General features: G+C 37.2%; 1 protein-coding gene across 11 annotated transcripts in view; it reads left to right on the forward strand.

The window, feature by feature from the left end:
* Dcaf6 (DDB1 and CUL4 associated factor 6) overlaps positions 1 to 16,575 on the forward strand; it is a 110,168-nt gene that overhangs the window by 45,498 nt on the left and 48,095 nt on the right. For 7 of the 11 annotated variants that reach the window (XM_005071385.4, XM_005071386.4, XM_040737801.1 and 4 more), the window contains exons 8-10: positions 2,024 to 2,117; positions 3,897 to 4,016; positions 5,658 to 5,918. In XM_005071385.4, the coding sequence (XP_005071442.1) occupies positions 2,024 to 2,117; positions 3,897 to 4,016; positions 5,658 to 5,918 (475 nt within the window). Of the gene's footprint in view, positions 1 to 2,023; positions 2,118 to 3,896; positions 4,017 to 5,657; positions 5,919 to 15,284; positions 15,459 to 16,575 lie in introns of all 11 variants that reach the window. The other 4 variants (XM_040737800.1, XM_021227935.2, XM_040737799.1 and 1 more) reach the window with 1 other exon arrangement.

Here is a 16,575-nt window from a genome sequence, read left to right on the forward strand (position 1 = left end):
TCATTTGCATTGGAATGTTGGAGTCTTGCTGGGGTGGAGTCTCTAGAATCTGATGGTGTCATATTGTTTTTCTGTTGCTGAGTGTGTTTTTGTATTGTCTCTTTCCCATCCCTTCTTCTAGTTGGTGCAGAAAGAGCCCCTTACTGGTCTGGTGGTTAGGGGACCAGAGTTCCCTTTCGGTGGGTGCAAGCAAGTCCAATACTCTGGCAGTTCTCCTCTTCCTGGTCATAGTCCTTGTCCCATGGGTGGAGAAGAAGACCGAGAATCTGGGGTGTGTAGGCTCCCACTGGATGTCTGCAGGCACTCTTCTAGTGGGTGGAGAAGAAGGCTCCCACTAGGAGGCGAGACTCTCTGGCAGTCCCCAGGCACTAGAAGGCAGGCCCAGCTACAGGGTCTGGTTTATCTGGTCCCCTGGTCCCGTTGGTGGAAGAGAAGACCAGGAATCTGGGGTGCAGGTGCGTAGGCTCTTGCTGGGAAGGGAAGCTCCATAGCAGTCCCCAGGCACTGGGATTATTGGTTTTCTTGACCTTTGAGAAGGGACAGGTGCATAATGGCTGCTGATGGGAATGGAATTTCTATAGGAAATGATTAAAATGTCGTAGAATTAGATAATGATAATGGTTGATACTAGTGCCTGAAAGGGGCCATTTGACTTGGAAGTTAATTATTGAGCTTTGTATTGGCTCTTTACATTTATCTATTTATCTATGTGTCTGTGTTCATGCCATGGCACATATGTGGAGATTAGTACAACCTTTTTTTTTAACGTTTCTGTTGTTGGTGGTGCTTTTTTGTTTTTGTTGTTTTTTTTTAAGACAGAGTTCCTTTGTGTAGTCTTGGCTGTCCTGGAACTTGCTTTGTGAACTAGGCTGGCCTCAAACTCAAAGAGATCAGTCTGCCTCTGCCTCCGGAGTGTTGGGATTAAAGGTGTGTGCCACCACTGCCTAGGCTGTTTTTTTTTTTAAAGAAATATTTATTTATTCATTATGTATATAGTGTTCTGTCTGCAAATGTGCCTGTACACCAGAAGAGGGCACCAGATCTCATTGTAGAAGGTTGTGAGGCACCATGTGGTTGCTGGGAACTTAGGACCTCTGAAAGAGCAGCCTGTGCTCTTAACCTCTAAACTGTCTTTCCAGCACCCTATTTTTTTTTTTAAGTAGGGAAAAAGTTATTAACTGAGAATGATGGCAGAAAATGGAGAAAGTTTGAGACAGGTGATGAGAGGATAAAATAGATGCTAGGGAGAGCTGGAGAAGTAAGTGGTCCAGAAAAGACAAAAAATGTTGTGTCATTGTCAGGTATAGATACTTAGATTATGTTAACATCACAGTATGGTGGCTCAGGGCAGTTGACTTTCTTGCTGTCAACTGGACAATGATTAGAAGTCACTTTGCATGGTTCATTTCTTTTTCCTTCCCTCTTCTCCCTCTGTCCACCCCGCCCCCCACCTTACTGGGTATTAAACTCAAGCAAGTGCCCTAGCACAGAGCTGTATCTCCTCTAGACAACCACCACACCACACCACCTCCTCCTTTTCTCTTTAATTTTGAAACAAGGAGTCACTAAGTTGCCTCAGTTGTTCTTAAACATAGCTTAAGTAGCTGCTGAATTTGTAATCCTCCTGCCTCACCTGCGATTGTAGGCTGGTACCACTAAATTCAGCTTATATATACACAATTTCAAAGTTGTATTTGTATTTTTGCTTTTTAGGTTGAGGATAGTAAGTACAGACTGTAGCACCAGTGGAAATTTATCATCATGAGCACTGTAAAAGACTGAAAGAGCACATAGCAGTCTTTCATGTATTGATGTAGATTTCATTTCCATACTTAAAGATAGTAGGGGGTTGGAAATGCTCCATTAAAGTATGCTGTAATAACTGTGGCCTAGGGATTAATTCAGTAGTATAGTATTCACCTGCACAAGGTCCTGGCTTCAGTTCCTACCATCAGAATAAAGTTTGAAAGCAAATCTGTTCTTTAGATTCACATAGAATCTACTTATGATTATTACCTTGTAGTTACGACAGCCTCCAGTTAAGCGCTTGAGACTTCGTGGTGATTGGTCAGATACTGGTCCCAGAGCGAGGCCGGAGAGTGAACGAGAACGAGACGGTAACTATATTTTGGACAGCTTTTTTGTGACATTTGGTATTAAAGATTTATTTATCGCCGGGCGGTGGTGGCACATCCCTGAGTGCTGGGATTAACCAGCACTCAGGAGGCAGAGGCAGGAGGATCTCTGTGAGTTCCAGGCCGGGCTGGACCAACAGCCTCCAAAACAATACAGAGAAACCCTGTCTCATTAAAAAAAAAAAAAAAAAGATTTATTTATCTTGTCTGTGTGAGTGTTCTGCCTGCATAAGTACTGTACCTTGTGCTGCTGGAATGAGAAGAAGGCATCAGATGCACTGTCATTGGGGTTAAAGATGATTGTGAGCCACCTTGTGGATGCTGGGAACTGAACCTGGGTCCTTTTCAAGATCAACAAGTCGTCTTAACCTCTGAGCCGTTTCTCCAGTTCCTTATTTCCATTGTTTTCTATTGTAAATGGTGCTACAATGAGGTCTTAATATTATTTTCATAGAGTTGTTCAAGTACCTCATAGGATAAATTCCTAGAAGTGCAATGACTGAGTCACTGAATAAGTATATTTTACTTTCATATACATATATGTGTACACACACATATATACATATATGAACAATTTATCTGAATATATTTTATTTAATAATCTATAGTTAAAATCTTATTCTAGTTATTGTTAAACCTTTTATAATCAAAACACTATTCCTAAGTATAGTATCCTTGGCTCTATTTTATAATATTCTTAAATATAAAGTTACAGAATGTAGAGGTGGCTTACATGTCTGTAATCCCAGAACTTGGAAGGCGGTGGCAGGAGGATTATCATAAGCTCAAGCCAGGACTACATAGTAAATTCCAGACCAGCCTGGACTACGGAGTGAAGAGACCCTGTCTCCAAAAAATAACCATATCAAAGAATTATGTGATTGGATAATTATTATGTTTTTTTATTTGACCTCATACTCCATTTTGATTTTTGAAGCTGGGCCTTAGTGTAACCCTGACTGTCCTCATACGTTCTGTGTATTCCAGGTATCTTCCAAGTCCCAATAGTCACCCTGCTTCAGGTCCCTGAATATTGGTTTTTCATACTTCCATCTTAAAATGGCCTTAATATCCATAGCACTGTAAGAACATAAAATGTTCTTAACATCCCCCATTGTGTAACAAAATAAAATGCCCTCAAAGGAGAAAAGCATACAAATGTTTATTTGAACAAAAACAAATGTTTATTTGAACAAAGAAAAGGAGTGAAGTTGAAATGACAAAATACATTCTCTGTCAGTTAATTGCAAATGCCCGTTGTCAGACAACCCTGAAAGGACCTGATCTTATTAAATACCTGGAACTTACAGTAACTAATAAGAATTCTGTTTTAGGGAAATTGAGGCAAAATCCCAAGGTTACTTCATGTCTGTCTTTGATAATAATGTTGTATTGAGAAAGCAACCTTTCCTTCAGTTTATTCCACTTAGCATTCATGAGCCTTTCCTATTAGGCACACTTATAACTATTAATAGATAGTTGTGGGGTAGGGGTGGGGCATAGTTACTTAAAAACAGGCATAGATGGAGATGAGAACTCACGCTTCTGGAGATCGTACTATACAGAAACGGGTAGTCACTCATACATACAATCATAAAATGTGATGGGGGTTCTAATAACTTTTTATACATTGATGTAGGTTACTTAGGTGGTTTCATTTTTAATTTTTAGAATTTTTTAAAGGCTTTCAAATCTAGGTTTTTGTGTTAAAGATGTTGATTTTTTTTGCTAAACTTACTAATAAAATTTATGTTGTAATAGGAGAGCAAAGTCCCAACGTGTCATTGATGCAGAGAATGTCTGATATGTTATCAAGGTGGTTTGAAGAAGCAAGTGAGGTTGCACAAAGCAACAGAGGAAGGGGAAGACCTCGACCCAGAGGTAATTTGTCTTCCTAGTTAAAATCATTAGAAAATGGGCAAAAAGTTTATGGAAAATAGTTTTGATGGGCTTTTTGTTTGTTTGGTGGTGGTTTTTGTTTTCTTTTTCATTCGTTTCTCCCTGTCTCTCTCTCTTTCTTTCTTTCTTTCTTTTTTTTTTTTTTTTTGAGATAGGTTTTCTCTGTGTAGTCCTGGCTGCCCTAGAACTCACTCTGTAGACCATGCCCACTAGAAGATGGTTTTTGTTGTTATAATCTGTCTAAATTGAACTGTGTTTTGTAACCAGTTTGTATAGTGGCTGATATAAAGTAGGCTCGTGTATCTACATGAAGTCCTACTGTGAACATATGGTGAGCTCAAACAATAAGTCCAAGGAATCCAATCGGCATTATTGCTCATACCATTCCCATGTAGCCAAAGGGTTCTTTTTTCCCGGAGTAGTAAGTAACAATGTGTGAAATAATTCCGAAGCAGAAAGTAGTCATAGGTCTCTTCTGATTCCACTAGACCCAGCTGTTTATTTCAAAACAAAGAAAACAAAAGTAAGATCTCCAATTTTAAGTCCCTTTCCAATGCACCTTGAAAATGGGAGTCTACAAAACCCTAAAGTTAAACACATGCATATATTCTAAAATTTGATTATTTAAAGAATTTTATCTATTTGGTGTGTATGTGTGTACATATATGTATGAGTGTGCATGTGGAGGTCAGAAAACAATGTGGAGGGTCAGTTTTCAAACTCAGTCAGGCTTGCAGCAAGTATCCTTATCTGCTTAGCCATCATACTAGCCCAAGATTGATTATTTTAACAAGAATGTATCATTGATTCTTATCTCTATTGATTAGATTGTTTGATTAAGTGGACCAAACCACCATTGGCGATTATTGGTGTACTGAATGTCTTAGTTGGGGTTTCCGTTGCTGTGATGAACAAAAAGCAAGTTGGAGAGGAAAGGGTTTACTTGACTTGCACTTCCATATCACATTTTTATCATCAAAGGAAGTCAGCACAGGAACTCAAACAGGGCAGGATTCTGGAGGCAAGAACTGATGCAGAGGGTGCTGCTTACTGACTTAATCCCCATGGCTTGCTCAGTCTGCTTTCTTACAGAACCAGGACCATAAGCCCAGGGATGGGACCACATCAATCACTAATTAAGAAAATGCTTTACAGCTGGATCTTATGAAGGCATTTTCTTAATCGAAATTCCCTTCTTTCAGATAAATTTAGCTTGTGTCAAGTTGACATAAGACTAGTCAGCATACTGAAATTATATGTGTGTGCATATATGCACACATATAAAATAATATATTTCAGAACATGTTTCTGTAGAGCTTTGTTTTTGTGGGGTTTTTTTGTTTTGTTTTGCATTTAAAATGTAAGTCTGAGGCTGGGGAGATGGCTCAACAGCAATTAAGAGATGGTTAAGAGCACTTAATTGCTTTTTGGAGAAGACTTGAGTTCAATTTCTAGAACCTACATAGACTGCTTACAATGTCAGCAACTCTAGTTCTGGGGATTCAACATCCTCTTCTGGCCTCTACAGACACATGCATGTGACCAAAAGACTCATACATGTAAAATAAAAGCAATTAGATCTTTAAAAAGTGTGAGTTTGTATTAACATGTGTTTTTTTTAAGGTGTAACAAATCAGTCAGATGCTTCAACTCTTCCTACGGTTCCATCAAGTCCCAGTTTGGAAGTGGGTGAAACTGCAATGGATGTAGATACACCAGCTGAGCAACTTCTTCAACCGTCTACATCTTCTACAGTGTCCGTTCAGGCTCAGGCAGCAGCATCTGCCACAGAAAGCCCTCGTTCTGCTTCTGTGCTGTCTTCTCCAGACAGTGAACCACGGCAGTCTGTTGAGGCATCTGGACACCATGCACAACATCAGTCTGGTGAGGATGCTCTTCTTCAAGTAGGCTGTTCGTGTGCTGTCTCTGATAAGAACACAGTCTGCTGTGAAAAACCCTAAATCACAGAAACTTCTTGCTGGCAGAATTACTTGTAGTATGCAAATGGTCAGAATTACTTGTAGTATGCAAATAGTAACACATACAAACTTCAAGTGTTTCTAGTTTGAATGAATTTTTATGAATAGTGAATCTTTAATTTACATAAGGTAGTTTTTTAAGGTAATAGCAGGTGTTACTTTGACATAGTTTAATACAGAAAGATTATTATTTATAGACCATTATTGGTGAAAATAATGTTCTAGATTTACTTGGTTCTATGTCTGTATTAAAATGACAGTGAAAATATGTCTCATTATTATTATTACCATTGTACTTATATTTTCAGTTTTTCACCAAATATGAAACTTTGAATATGTTCAGAATAATGAGTCTGAGATGGTCCCTTCTCAGCAGCATAGTGTACTTTACCTGGAGAATTACTTCACTGTTATATATATGAAAAAGAATTCTCTTACCAAACCTTTGTCTCATATATATGTATGTATGTATGTATATATATGTATACACACACATATATTAATATATATATACATATGTACATATGTATGTCTACTTGAAATTTTAACTAGTAAACATAGTAAAAATAATATATTTGTTTATTATTTTTAAGTTCTTTTAAGGAAGCATTTTATTTGATACAAAACAACAATATTTGCCAGGGATATAGCCAGGAATACAGCTAGTACCTAAACTAAGACCTCTGACAGTTTCCTAGCAACTTTGTCTCCAAGCTGTCACAGATGCCAGATCTCAGATAATGGGGTGTTTTAAATTAAGTACTGTTTTTATCACTATATCTCAGTTTTGGTAGTTAATATTCACTTTTTATGGGAATGTAAGTCAGGGTCTACTGCATGACTGCTAACACTATGTACAGTTTATCAAAATGTAAGCTAACCCTAACCTAGAGGATCAGCTTTTCCTCATTTCATATGGCATTTCAACTTGAGAAAAATAAAGTATGTTGAATTGTTTGAGAAATAGGGAAAGGCGTTAGAAGTAGACCAAAACTAGTATTAATAAAGGTAAGAAAAAATTTACATACTTATTTTATATGCGCACTATCTTTATGTATGAGGAGGCCAGAAGAGAGCATCAGCTTCCCTGGAGCTGGAGTTCCATCAGTTGTGAGCTAACACATAAGTGCTGGGAACTGAATCCAGGTCCTTTGTAAGAAGAATAATGCTCTTGACGACAGAGCATCTGTGCAGCCTCAAGAGAAGGATTTTTAAAATGATAGTGTAGTTGCAAATATTCTGAAAGAATAGGAAATTAGAAGTTATCAAGAAAACTTAGAAAAACAGACTCTCTCACCTGGTTTTAAGTTCTACTGAGTCTTAACTAGTTCTAATTGTTTCTTAAACATATTCGTGAGTAAAATATTTTGGAGCTTTAAAAGAATGTTTTCATAGCGATTTTTTTGCATTTTCATACTACAATTTAAACTGCTGAACTTCATTTAGTGTTTAATATATTAAGCACTAAAGGATAGTTTTGTGATGACCATATGATCATTGTTTGAATATTATTTAGTTCCTTTGTCCAGAAACATTTCAAAGGAAGTAAGGAAATGTTTTGAATTAATAGATTAAGATTTTTGCTTAACTATTGTAAACTATGATTAGAGTATTTTCCTGTTTTCTAAATTGTACCACTTCTGAGGAAAATGATCTGGTGTGAGGTATAGATTATGCTTATAATTGTTTCAGCAGTAGCCCTTTCATTATCCTCGCATCCAACATGTTCACAGCACGGTCTTAACGTTTTTGTTTTGTTCCTTTCCTGATCCATTTGTGCTTACCAAAGCCAATGCAAACCCAGATGCAAATAGACAGACACTGGGGATTGTCCATTAATGAGAATGTGGTAGGTGGGATGTCAATTTAAAGCTGTGATTTCTGTCAATGACTTGTGTAGATCTGGAAATGACTTTCTCTATCCTTGTTTTGCTGTGGATATCTCTTTATGGAAATGTTTATTATGTCTTTCCTTCATATCACATGTTTATCCTTTGTCAGTTTTAATAGTTGACTACAGGAACTGTAACGATGAAAACTAGCCTGAGTGCTTTGGACTCCTCCTTATAGTCTGCACCTGAATCTCTCAATGATGATGATGAAAGTCACACACAGGTTTTAGTCAACACTTGTCATAGCAGTCTGTCTTTCCATGCCTTTGGTGTCCAGCTGTAAGAATGTTTATTTCACTCCTTCCTGGCTTTTACATTTTTAATATCCTGGTTTACCTTCTGTGCTCTATAAGCTGCAAGCTTCTTCACAATGAAGAACAAAACACTAATTTTCTTGACCATTTCAGCTTTCTAAAATTGTCTAGGAGAAAAAAATGTATCTTCTCCTGTCACACCTGGCTGGAACAGTTCAAACCATGCTTTCCTAGCTTCTCAGGGACGGCACTCCTGTTCCTGTGCCTTCCTGGGAACTTCACTTTTTTCCTGTGTCACTATTGCCTTTTCTGTTGAATTTTTTCCATTTAGCCTCAAACATTACTGTTATCTCTTTCCTAAAAATAGAAAGCCTCTCTTGATCAGTCTACATTCCTCCAAATAAAGCTGTTCAACTACACTACTTCCCCATTTCTCTGCAACTTCATTTCCACTCCCCCCCCCCGTTTATTCATGAACCAACCAAAATTTGCTTTTCAGCCTTCTTTTCCTGTCGAATTTTTTGTCAAAGTCACCAGTGAGCTGTCTTGCCAGTCATGAAACTGTCTTTCTGTTAATGCCTTAGTAGATTTTTTGGCTCAGTTTCATTTAGCATAGCCTTTCCCTTCTTGCCCTTCTTGGCATTCATACCACACTTGCCTGTTTGCTCTTATTATCCGTCATGGCTGAGTTTATCATATCCATTGATAGTTCTTATTCTGTCTACTTCTTGATTGAAGATTCTGGTTGAACCGCTTAGGATGACCCTCCTGTTTTGTCTATATAAGCGTTATCCATCTGAGATTCACTTCTAATGTATGATTCCCAAATACAGTTAAGTTTTATGTTAAAATCCAAGTTTCAGATTCTTTTGCCTACTTATTATAAGGGACTCTTTTTTTTATGTTTTCAGTGATTTTTAAATTTAATAATATGTCCAAAATAAAAATTAATTCAGCCTGCCCGTCCTTTCCCCTTAATGGTTACAATTTAGTCCTTTTCTTTTAAAATTTTAAAAAAATTAATTATATTTATGTTGTGTGCACATATATGAGAGAGAGAGTGAGAGTGTGTGTGTGTGTGCATGCGCATATGTAGGTCAGAGAACAAGTTTCATCAGACATTGTCAGACTTGGCAGAAAATGCCCTTACCGCTAAGCCATCTCACTAGCCCCTTACTTTAGTTCTTTTATGCCTTAATTTTTATTTGTTTATTTTAATAACCCATGAGTTATTTTGTATTCTTTGATTTTCTTTATGTCTTATACTCAATTCATCAGCAAGTTCTATTGCTACTGTATCTAGATTATATTTCACCTCTTTCCATTTCAGTGTCATTCCTTATCTCTTGGTTGATGTTCATACATCTATTCTTGGTCTTTTCCATAAAGTTATTCGCCAAAAAGGGCACAATAAGCATTTGAAGTATTTAATCAGATTGTACAATTTGGCCGTTTATAGCACTCTGTAAAAGCTCTCTTGAAGTACGTAGAAATAGAGGCACAAAAGAAAATACTTCAAACGTCTTATTGTAGACCTCCACTCTACATAGACTGGCCAACTCTAGCTTCATTTCACGTTGTCTCTTTATCCTCTTAGCATCATGTTCTGGATGTACTGATTCCACTCATTTCCTCTACTGTGCCAAACTCTGTTTTGTCTCCTTCGTTGTCTTTAACTCTTAGGTTCTTACTGTTCTTTTTATTAGGAAGATATTCTTCAGCTTAAATACTTCCTAAGAGAGTGGTCCCAGGATTATCTTAGAGCCCCCCTCCCTTTTTAAACTACTTTCCCTAAAAAGTTCCTTTTTTAATAGAACTTTGTTTATTTTTCAAAAGTACTTACTAAGCTTTATGATTTCTTTTCACTTGGATTAATTTGTGATTTACTTCTCTTTACTAGCCTATGATCTTACAAAGATAGGCATTCATTGCTTGTTGAGTCTGTAATAAGATTGTTTATAAAGATGCAGTAAGAATATTACAAAACACCGAGTTATATTTTAAGTCTTTAGAATTTTAGCCCCAGTTCATTATCTGTTTTGTGGAGAAGGGGTTCTCCTTATCTGAGCATCTAGAGTGCTGGGGTTGCATGTGTAGTCCACTATCCCTGGCCATTAACTTTTGGTATATCTGGTAGGCTATTCTCTTCCTGGGGAGTCTTTTGAGATAGTGTCCCATGCCCCAGCTAGCTTTGAACTTTGGATCCCCCTGCCTTTTCTCCAAAGTGCTGCAATGATAATCATGCACCACTATACCCAACAAGCTCTCCACAGTTAACAGCATGTAGGAGACATGCAGTGTTTAAATTTCCAGTCTATCATTTTTTAGGGCCATGTTTTGCTCTACAGTTATAGGCCATAGAAGACTAAATAATTTTTGACTTATAAAAATATTTTAAGATAGCTCACAGAAGTATGTTGCTAAAATCTTGTTGTAAATTTAAGTGAGTAAATCTGGTCAATTAGAATTCTGGCAGAAGAGAAATTAAATGGGGTACAGGTGAAGCAGGGATACGAAATAGGTGATGAGGACAAACTCTCCAGAGCGTGCTGAAATGGGCTTTGGGTCTTGGAGCAGAACTAGAAAATATACCAGACTCAAATGGAATTTGAAGTCAGTGGTGGACTTTTCCTTATAGTGTTGCTTCTTCATCCCTTGTGTTCTTGAATTCTATTTTAGTTGCTATGTCAGACTACTTGAAACCATTTCTTGCATTTATAGCTCAGAGATTTATCCTATACACATTACTCTGTAGATCATTTAACAAGACCTTTTAAAGAAAATGTGTTTATAAAATTGTTTTTGTAAAATAAGACTTTGTGCCAAATTAAGTGAAATGCTTACGAGTTTACTCTAAAGTGTTCCAGTGTTAAGTACAGAACATTATTGTCTCTGTTGGTGATGCTTGGATGTCTCCTTGTTACCAAGGTAACTTTGCCGAAGCTGGGTGTTTCCTGGGATAAATTTGGGTAGCTTTCATTTGCTGCATCATTTATAAACATTTTCTCTGTTAGAAAGCTTAGGGTGAGAGAGTACTGGTAGTTCATTTTTCTTCCTTTTCATTCACTTGGAACCCATTTAAAACTATGATTAGAGAATATGGAAACTTTGGATTAGATAGTGATTTCGGTTCATATGAAATTCAGTTTGGGATAGGGACTTCCTTGAGACTGGAAATCACTAAATTCTAAGCTCTAAGTTTCTAATTAAATAGATCACTCAGAGTGCAAGAATTCTATTGCCAGAAGATATGTAGAAAAAAATTAATAGAAAAGATATGTAGACTGTAAGGCCTGTATGTGAATACTTATTTGCAAACAACTGCTTAAATTCACAATTTTCAGACTGTATATAACCATTACAATAAATTTAGCTCTGTAGAAATGTTACTAGTGAATTAAACACTGAGGTGTAGAATATAGTAAACCAAAATTGTCAAAGCCCAAATAATAGCTAGATGTGACAGTTCCTTGAAGTAGGATCATGCTAGCTCTTAGATGGCAAACACGGTATAACTGCTCTTATACTCTGAGCCATCTCTCCAGCCCCCAGACTACTCTTTTTTTTTTTTGGTTTTGGTTTGGTTTTTCAAGACAGGGTTTCTCTGTGGCTTTGGAGGCTGTCCTGGAACTAGCTCTTGTAGATCAGGCTGGTCTCAAACTCAGAGATCCGCCTGCCCTCTGCCTTCCGAGTTCTGGGATTAAAGACGTGTGCCTCCACCATCCAGCCCCAGACTACTCTTAAGAGTAGTTTGTTTCCCCATGGAGGAAATTTTCATTTTCATTTTTTTTGCAAGTGGTTATCAATTGGATATAGCTTCTGGGATAGGGATGAGGCAAGTGTTCACTTCTTTCAGCTCTAGAACCCCATCTCGTACAGACCCTACAGGCCCTGTGCATGCTGTCTTCCTCTCTGTGAGTTCATGTGTGCTTCATCCTGTTTTATTTAGAAGGCTTTGTTTCTTTGGTATTCACTACCACCACCAGCTCTTAACACTCTGTCTACCTCCTCTTCTACAGGCTTCCCTGAACCCTGAGGCGATGATGATGGAGACATCCCATTTAGGGATGAGTGTTCTGAGGTCTCTTCTCTCTCTGTATATAGTCTGGCTGTGGGTATCTACATTGGTTCCCATCTGCTGCAGGAAGAAGCTTCTCTGATTATGACTGGGCAAGAAACTAACCTATGAGTATAGCAGAATGTCATTAGTAATTATTTTATTGATACATTCATTGTGTAGAACAGAAGTCTTGGTTTTTCCCCTATCTGTTCTTGGTCAGCCAAGCAGCATCAGGTATGGACTCCATCTCATGGAGTGGGCCTTAAGTCAAATCAAATTGGTTGATTATTCCCACAGACTTTGTGACACCATTGCACTAGCATATTTGCAGGCAGGACAACATTGTAGATCAGAGAGTTTGTAGCTGGGTTTTGTTTATGTTTCTCTTTTAGTACCATGCAGGGGACCTTCCAGTACCAAGAACACTAGCCAGTAGGGATGAAGGTTCTAAATAGACGCCAACTTGACTTCTCTATGTTCAATGTGTTGTGTAGGTGTTGTTTTCAGCAATAGGGCCTTGTCATCAGTTTGTGAAGAGCAACTATATAGTCCTTGCAACAGCCTGAGTTGTTTGGGGATTTCCACGGTACCCCTTTGGCCAACAACTCAATTAGATGTAGCTCAATCCCAGTACTGGAAACTTCATTTGTTGACAAGAGATGTCCATTCGGGACTTTGTTTCTTATGTTATTTGAAAAATTTGTTTAGATTGTCTTCATATATGTATGAAGATGCTATATATAATATGCATGTATTTTAGAAAGCTTCTATTGTACCACTCAAATGGCCCTTAATTTTAGCTGTCTCTCACCATAGTCCCTCCTTTTCCCCCTCTTCCCTCCCCATCCCCGCTTGGTCCATTCCATTCCCCTTCATCCATAACTATGTATTCTATTTCCCCTTCCTGGTAAGATCTATCTATCCTCTCTAGTCCCTTGCTTTATACCTAACCTCTGTGGTTCTGTTGATTGTAGCTTGCTTATCACTGACTTAGTACCTAATATACACATATAAGACAATGTGTATCTAGTATTTATTTGTCTTTCTGGGTCTAGATTACCTCACTCAAGATGAATTAATTGTTCATTAACTCTTAATTAGTGGGTTGAAAACAATTCTTTATAAACAGAAGCCACAATAATAAGAGATTAATGACTCGAGCATGCTTAATTCCCCTAACAACAAAAAAATTTGCATGAGAGTCTGAAATGTAATTTGTTGTAAGTATTACTGAGTATTCCAGCACTAGGGAGGCAGAGGCAGGCGGTTCTCTCTGTGAGTTTGAGACCAGCCTGGTCTACAGAGCAAGAACCAGGACAGGCTCCAAAGCTACAGAGAAACCCTATCTCTAAATACAAAAAAAAAAGTAATTTTCCTCCACATTCTTGGTCTGGGTCTGTTTAAGGATACGTGTCCTGCACTCGCCTACTTCTTTTCATGTATTCTCTTCTTTCTCCTCAATTAAATGTATTCCAGCAGCACAAAGTTCCCTTTGACTTCTCCTCCTCACTATCTTTAACCTTTCCCCCTTCTACTAGCATCCAGTACTAATGTAGAGTGTATATGCTTTCTGTTTCTATTTCATTGTCCCCACTTCTTGAACTTGCTACAGTCTGGTTCTACCTCATATTAGTACACAGCTCTCATCAGTGTTGTCAATGACTTACACAATACAAAGGACTCAACCAATATCCTTTTCAGGAGTGTGTTAGAAACATTGACACATTGGCTTGCTTAATCCTTTGTGGACACACTTTTATCACTTTACCTACAGCACTTTGGTTCCTCAATTGTTCCCGCACTATCCTTGGCTTCTTCTGTTCTCCCTCTTAATATTAAAGTTCCCCAGGACTCAGTTCTTATCTGTTGTCAGAGGCCTTAAAGTTTCATCATAAGTGACATCCAGAATTCTGTTAGGAATTCTTGACTCTACATCCAGTCTCTGGTTACCTTCTCCATTTGCATGGCTATTAGTTCTTTCCAGAATGAGTTGTTTTCTTTGTTGTTCTTCACTGTAGCTAATGGACAGCTTCTTTGCCTTGTACCTAGGCTCAACCTTTTTCATTGTGTCTAGACATTGGCAAATATGCTACTTTTTCTCTCACATCTCCCACGAGCATTCCCCTTGCCCTTTCTTCCTATTGGAACAGCTTTTTCATGATAGCTGTATAGCTTACTGTCTTATGTCCTTGAGACCCCTGTTAAAGCACCTTAGAAGACTTAACTAAGGACTGATACATATATTTTACAGGTGTCTGTTTTTCCCTCAACGTAAATTCCATAGGGGTAAGAATGATTTTGCCCAATGTTTTATTGTCCTCAAAACGTCGTATGTAATTGGTATATAACTACCTCTTTGCAGAATTTCATGTAATATTTCTTTTCACCTGCATCATTTCCTCAGAAAAGATTAATAAAAGGTTGTATAAATCTTTTTAAAGTAGAAAAGGTAAATGACAAATCCAACATAAAAAGGAACATTTTTTAAGGATATGTCATATAACTTGCATTTTTAAAAGATCTAATGAATTCTAAGAATTGTTTCCAAATACTGAACCGTTTACTCCTTTTATTAAATTTTAATTGTTTGAAATTAGTAAAGTAACTTACATTTTTTGCTTGGATTATTTAAATTAATATTTTATAGCTATTATCTCTGTGTTATTTGCTGTACAAAGAAAAGAAAAATTGAATGTTTAATTTAGAGTCTTACAGGTCAAGTGTGTAGTGCAGTGGTGAAATATCGCCATATTGTGGTCTATGGTACCATAATATGAAGTGCCATAAAGTAAAATAGTGTTTTGCTTATGGATGACTTTATTTTCATTATTTTGGTTACTTGAATATTTGTAGAAATTATGTCTAATTCATCAAAATTAAAGACAAACATTTGGTTGTATGTGTATAGTCTTGTCTCATAATCTAATGACTATTTTTATCAGTAATTTGTTTTTAGTATTCCTCTTGAAACATGTCTTTTTTTAATCTTTTCCCTTAAGTATGTAATCAACTTTATACTGTTTTTTGTCGTGTTACTCTCTTCTTTGTTTCCCTATCTGTGTCAGAATTTTTAAGGGGGCCTGAGATAGCTTTGCTCCGTAAGCGCCTGCAGCAGCTGAGGCTTAAGAAGGCTGAGCAGCAGAGGCAGCAAGAGCTAGCGCAGGCCCAGCATCAGCCTTCCACTTCCACTTCTGATCAGTCTCCTCATGAGGGCTCTTCACGGGACCCTCGAGCTTCAGGTCATTGATGTCAAGTGTGCTCAAGCAGCTTCTCCAGTTGCCTTCTAATACTGCTCTGTGTAGCCCAGTGTTTCCCCTCCCACTCAGTTGGGGAACTAATGTGCTTGCAGCTTTTCCTTCCCTTCCCGGCAGTAGAGTGGTGTTCAATGTCTGCTGCTGGAGGGGCAGATTGACAGGAGCATTTCCTAGAGGTGTGAATATACAGCAATGCTTCATCTTACTGTAAAACTACTCGGAAAGGGGCAAATATTTATTACTTTTAAAGCTGTTAAATTACTTTCTAATAAATATACTAAATTTCATCACTGCTTTGATATTTTTGCAGAAATTTCCTGTATGCCAAAATGAACCTAAGCCTATAGACTCTTGGCTCTTCTTATTAAAATTCTGTAGTTAACCAATATTTTTAAATGGACTAGTAATTATTTGGCCATACAAGCATGCTCGCTCAATCATCATTCCCTTCTGTTATTATTTGATTTTTTTCACTATTTTCTTACTTAACACTGCTATAATCAACTTCTGTATATAGTGCAGCAAAAGTACTTTATGATCTCAGTTTCCTGTTCTTAAGAGCTGTCAGATTCTTATGCTATATAGTAATAGTCAGTGCCACATATAGTAATAGTCAGTGCCACTTATAAAATATTTACATTCCAATTCTTTTAATTAACACTTCTTGAGAATGATTCAAGATACTGTCGCATAAAGTTCATCAAGATGAGTAATAGGTACTATATATTTTACTATATATTACGGTAGGTGTTAAAATGTTCATCAGGGAACAAAAATGTGACTTTAAGTTCTCACATTAATAAATTTATAATACTTGGATATATTTTGCTTTTACACCATAAGGAATAATGAGTTTGGGTGTTAATTAGTTTGAAAACTCTGGTTTAATTACTTGGAATTAATTTGTACTATTTATGGGTAGAATTAGTCGACCTCCACTTTACATCTGTTCCAGCAATGTTGACCATAACACATTTGTTAATAATGTTGTGGTACAATATAATAAATTCAAGCCTCTATAATATACATATGGTATTTTGAACAAATATGGGGGTTTGATTTGTTATTATTCCATGTTATATCAATATAGAAAAAGTCAGAC

This window comes from Mesocricetus auratus, unplaced genomic scaffold, assembly GCF_017639785.1.
Source record: "Mesocricetus auratus isolate SY011 unplaced genomic scaffold, BCM_Maur_2.0 Super-Scaffold_100676, whole genome shotgun sequence".
Lineage (NCBI taxonomy): Eukaryota > Metazoa > Chordata > Mammalia > Rodentia > Cricetidae > Mesocricetus > Mesocricetus auratus.